This window comes from Solanum tuberosum, unplaced genomic scaffold (assembly GCF_000226075.1).
Source record: "Solanum tuberosum cultivar DM 1-3 516 R44 unplaced genomic scaffold, SolTub_3.0 scf00027, whole genome shotgun sequence".
In the NCBI taxonomy this organism is placed as follows: Eukaryota; Viridiplantae; Streptophyta; class Magnoliopsida; order Solanales; family Solanaceae; genus Solanum; species Solanum tuberosum.
Window position 1 is genome coordinate 1,322,869 of NW_006238953.1, and position 3,264 is coordinate 1,326,132.

General features: G+C 35.0%; 1 protein-coding gene across 1 annotated transcript; it reads right to left on the reverse strand.

Moving 5' to 3' along the window:
• Positions 1-726: 726 nt before the first annotated feature.
• Positions 727-1,828, reverse strand: LOC107059604 (uncharacterized). Its single transcript, XM_015306302.1, has 2 exons — positions 1,376-1,828; positions 727-1,224 (listed from the first exon to the last, which is right to left on the reverse strand). The coding sequence occupies exons 1-2, from the start codon at positions 1,826-1,828 to the stop codon at positions 727-729; spliced, it is 951 nt and encodes a 316-aa protein (XP_015161788.1).
• Between the last annotated feature and the right edge of the window lie 1,436 nt (positions 1,829-3,264).

The window sequence follows — 3,264 nt, forward strand, 5'->3', positions numbered from 1 at the left end:
CAAAGTATGCCCATGTGAATTCTCAATAATTTTGTGCATCATATTATAACCGGGATGGCCCAACCGGTCATGCCAAATGATAAAATTATTAGGATTAGTAAACCCTTTGTTTACTATGGCATGTGATTCAACCATACTAATACTTGTATGGTACAATCCAGAAGAAAATGCGGATAATTTTTTATGCACATATTTTTTGCCCCCAATTTTACTGTAGTAATATAAAGGTATTCAACCTTTCCAACATTGGCAGTCTCAACATGATAGCCATTTTGGCGAATAACCTTGAAACTTAATAAGTTTCTTTGAGACTTACTACAGTACAACACATTTTAATATTTAATATCGTTCCCCCAGGTAGTAGTAAGGCCGTTCTTCCAGAGCCCTCAATTAATTTTTGCACTACCAGATATTGTATTAACATAAGCCTTTTTCATAATCAAATTAGAGAAATATTTCCTTTCTCTTAAAATAGTGTGAGTTGTAGACACTATCAAGAAGACACATATCTCCATTACTCATTTTGAACCAATTGAAGATCGGGGAATTTTATTTATCTTCATAAAATAAAGGTACATCATAAGAAATATGAAAAATCAACAACTATGCAAGAAAATAAAATTACTTTTTTTTTCTGAATATAAAAACAACATAAGGAAAACCATAACAATTAAAAGCACATAAATAAAACAACATAATTATTTTCCCCAATCAAATGATCAAGCATTAGTTTTGTTCTCCAAAGAAGTCTTCCACTTCCAAATGAATAATATCATCAAGGTCATCAAAATCATCATCTTTTAAAGCCAAATTTGCTTTAATATCGTCATCATATTTTTGTGAATGCCCTGCATCGGCATCATTTTTATAAGTCAAGTGTGACTCCACCCGAGCATTAGAAGAAGATGCACCATTTTTATTTCCTTTTCTTTTCAAGGAATCTTGATAAAGCCTAACAAAATGCTCAGCTGCTCGGCATTCATTCTTCCAATGCCCTTTCATGCCACAACGATGACAATTGCCTCTTGAAGGATTGCTTTGAGAACCCATATTGTTCTCCCTTTTGTGGCGACCACCACCACGACGATTATTATATCGTCCCCTGCCATTGCCACGTCCACATACATTATTTTGCCCCTGATTTTTATTTTGTCTTCTCTCAGATTGGCCATGTGCTTCAACCTCATTTGCTTTCGGTAATGGAGCAGTTCCCGTGGGACAGGCCTCATGATTTTTCAATAAAAGAGTATTATGTTGCTCAACCAGCCTCATGGTTTTTCAATAAAAGAGTATTATGTTGCTTAGCCACAAGAAGGCACGAGATCAACTCAGAATACTTTTTGAATCCTCTTTCACGGTATTGCTGCTGTAATACCAAATTTGAGGCATGAAAAGTTGTGAGAGTCTTTTCCAACATGTCCTCATCTTTTATATCTTCCCCACATAATTTCAATTGGGAAGTAATTTTGTATACAGCAGAATTATAATCACATATAGTTTTAAAATCTTGTAACCGCAAGTGAATCCATTCATAACGAGCCCTTGGCAATACCGTTGCCTTAAGGTGGTCATACCTTTCCTTCAAACCAGTCCACAATTCAAGTGGATCTTTCACCGTAAGGTATTCAACCTTCAATCCTTCATCCAGATGATGACGAAGGAAAATCATTGCCTTTGCTTTGTCCTGACTCGACGTTGTATTACCATTGGTAATAGTGGCACCAAGACCTTTAGCGTCAAGGTGAATTTCAGCATCGAGTACCCATGACAAGTAATTATTTCCAAAAATGTCAAGTGCCACGAACTCAAGCTTTGATAAATTTGTCATGATAAAACTATCATAGAAAATAATTAAATTAGAGTAAAATAGACAATGAGTAAATAATTAAGTAGCAAAACCTTCTTTTTTTTTCCATCAAAGTAAAATTAGCATACAATCTCACAAGAAATGTTGTTCAACCTTGAGACTTCGTGCTGATAACGTGTTGTAAAACTTAAGGACAAAAGAACAATATAAAGAACAAGCGAAGAAGACTATAAGACAAGAGGAACAATATAAACTAACATTCTTTCTTTCAACTGTCATCAACATTATTCTGAACACCACTATTTATAGGATTACATTGAGGAATACCAAAGGGTGTCATAAACATTACATTAAACCTTGAGAATTACTACCCATTAAGGAGGAAATAAACCTAGGAGTTATGGTCATCCAATTAACCATATTATCAACAACATTACTACCAATAAAGGATGAAATTAACCTAGGAGTTATGGTCATCCATTTGACCACATTATCAACAACATTACTACTCATAAAGGAGGGAAATTAACCAAGGAGTTATGGTCATCCATTTAACCACCAAAATGATTTACAACAGTCGTTTTTAATTTCTCATAGTATATCATTATAAGCTATGTAATATTATGTGTTCTTGCTGTATTACGGATAATGTTCTGAGTTAGTTTTTGTAGCTTTCACATTGCTTAGTTATTTTATAAAACATAATTAATGGAACGGATGTATAGAAGAACGTTGGCAGGAGAGCTATGGGAATAAGGGATGTAATATCTTTTGCATTTTTGTAATCTTCTACCCGTGAATTATATTGAATATGTTATTGTTTGTCACATCGAACTATTTGAAAGTCACTGTTACCCCATATATCACTTGTATTTTTATTTCTTTTCTGTTATTGTAGGGCTGGTTTCTGAAAACATTTTCAATTTCACTGTTGGAACTGACTGCACAAAGATTTCAACCTTTCCCTGCTTGGAAAAATGTTAAATGTGTAGGGACACTTGTTTTAGGGGACACCCAAAATTAAAGGTACTCTAAAATACAAAATGGGATCTCTGCTAGTTAACAGAATGGTACTTGGAACGACAAAACCTGTATCCAGCATGCTTCACTGTCTTCACTATTATAGAGGGGACGTGAATTTGCAGAGGTTGTTTGTTTACAAAAAATAAACATGATTCGAGTTATTCCGACCTCATCACTTCAATTCAAGGGCACAACTGAGCAGGGCTCGTTCACAGCTTCTCACTTAGCCAACTGCCAGACAAGGATGCAAATCAGCTCCTTATATAGAATATATAGACCGACAACATTCAATGAAGCAGCCAGTAGATCCAAAAACAAGAACACATTACAAAGCGTCTACAAACACTTGTTTAAACCTTCTTAAACTCCGTTATAGCTTGCGCACTTGACTAATTCCACAACATATGTGTCATCTCCCTCATCCCACCATCGCA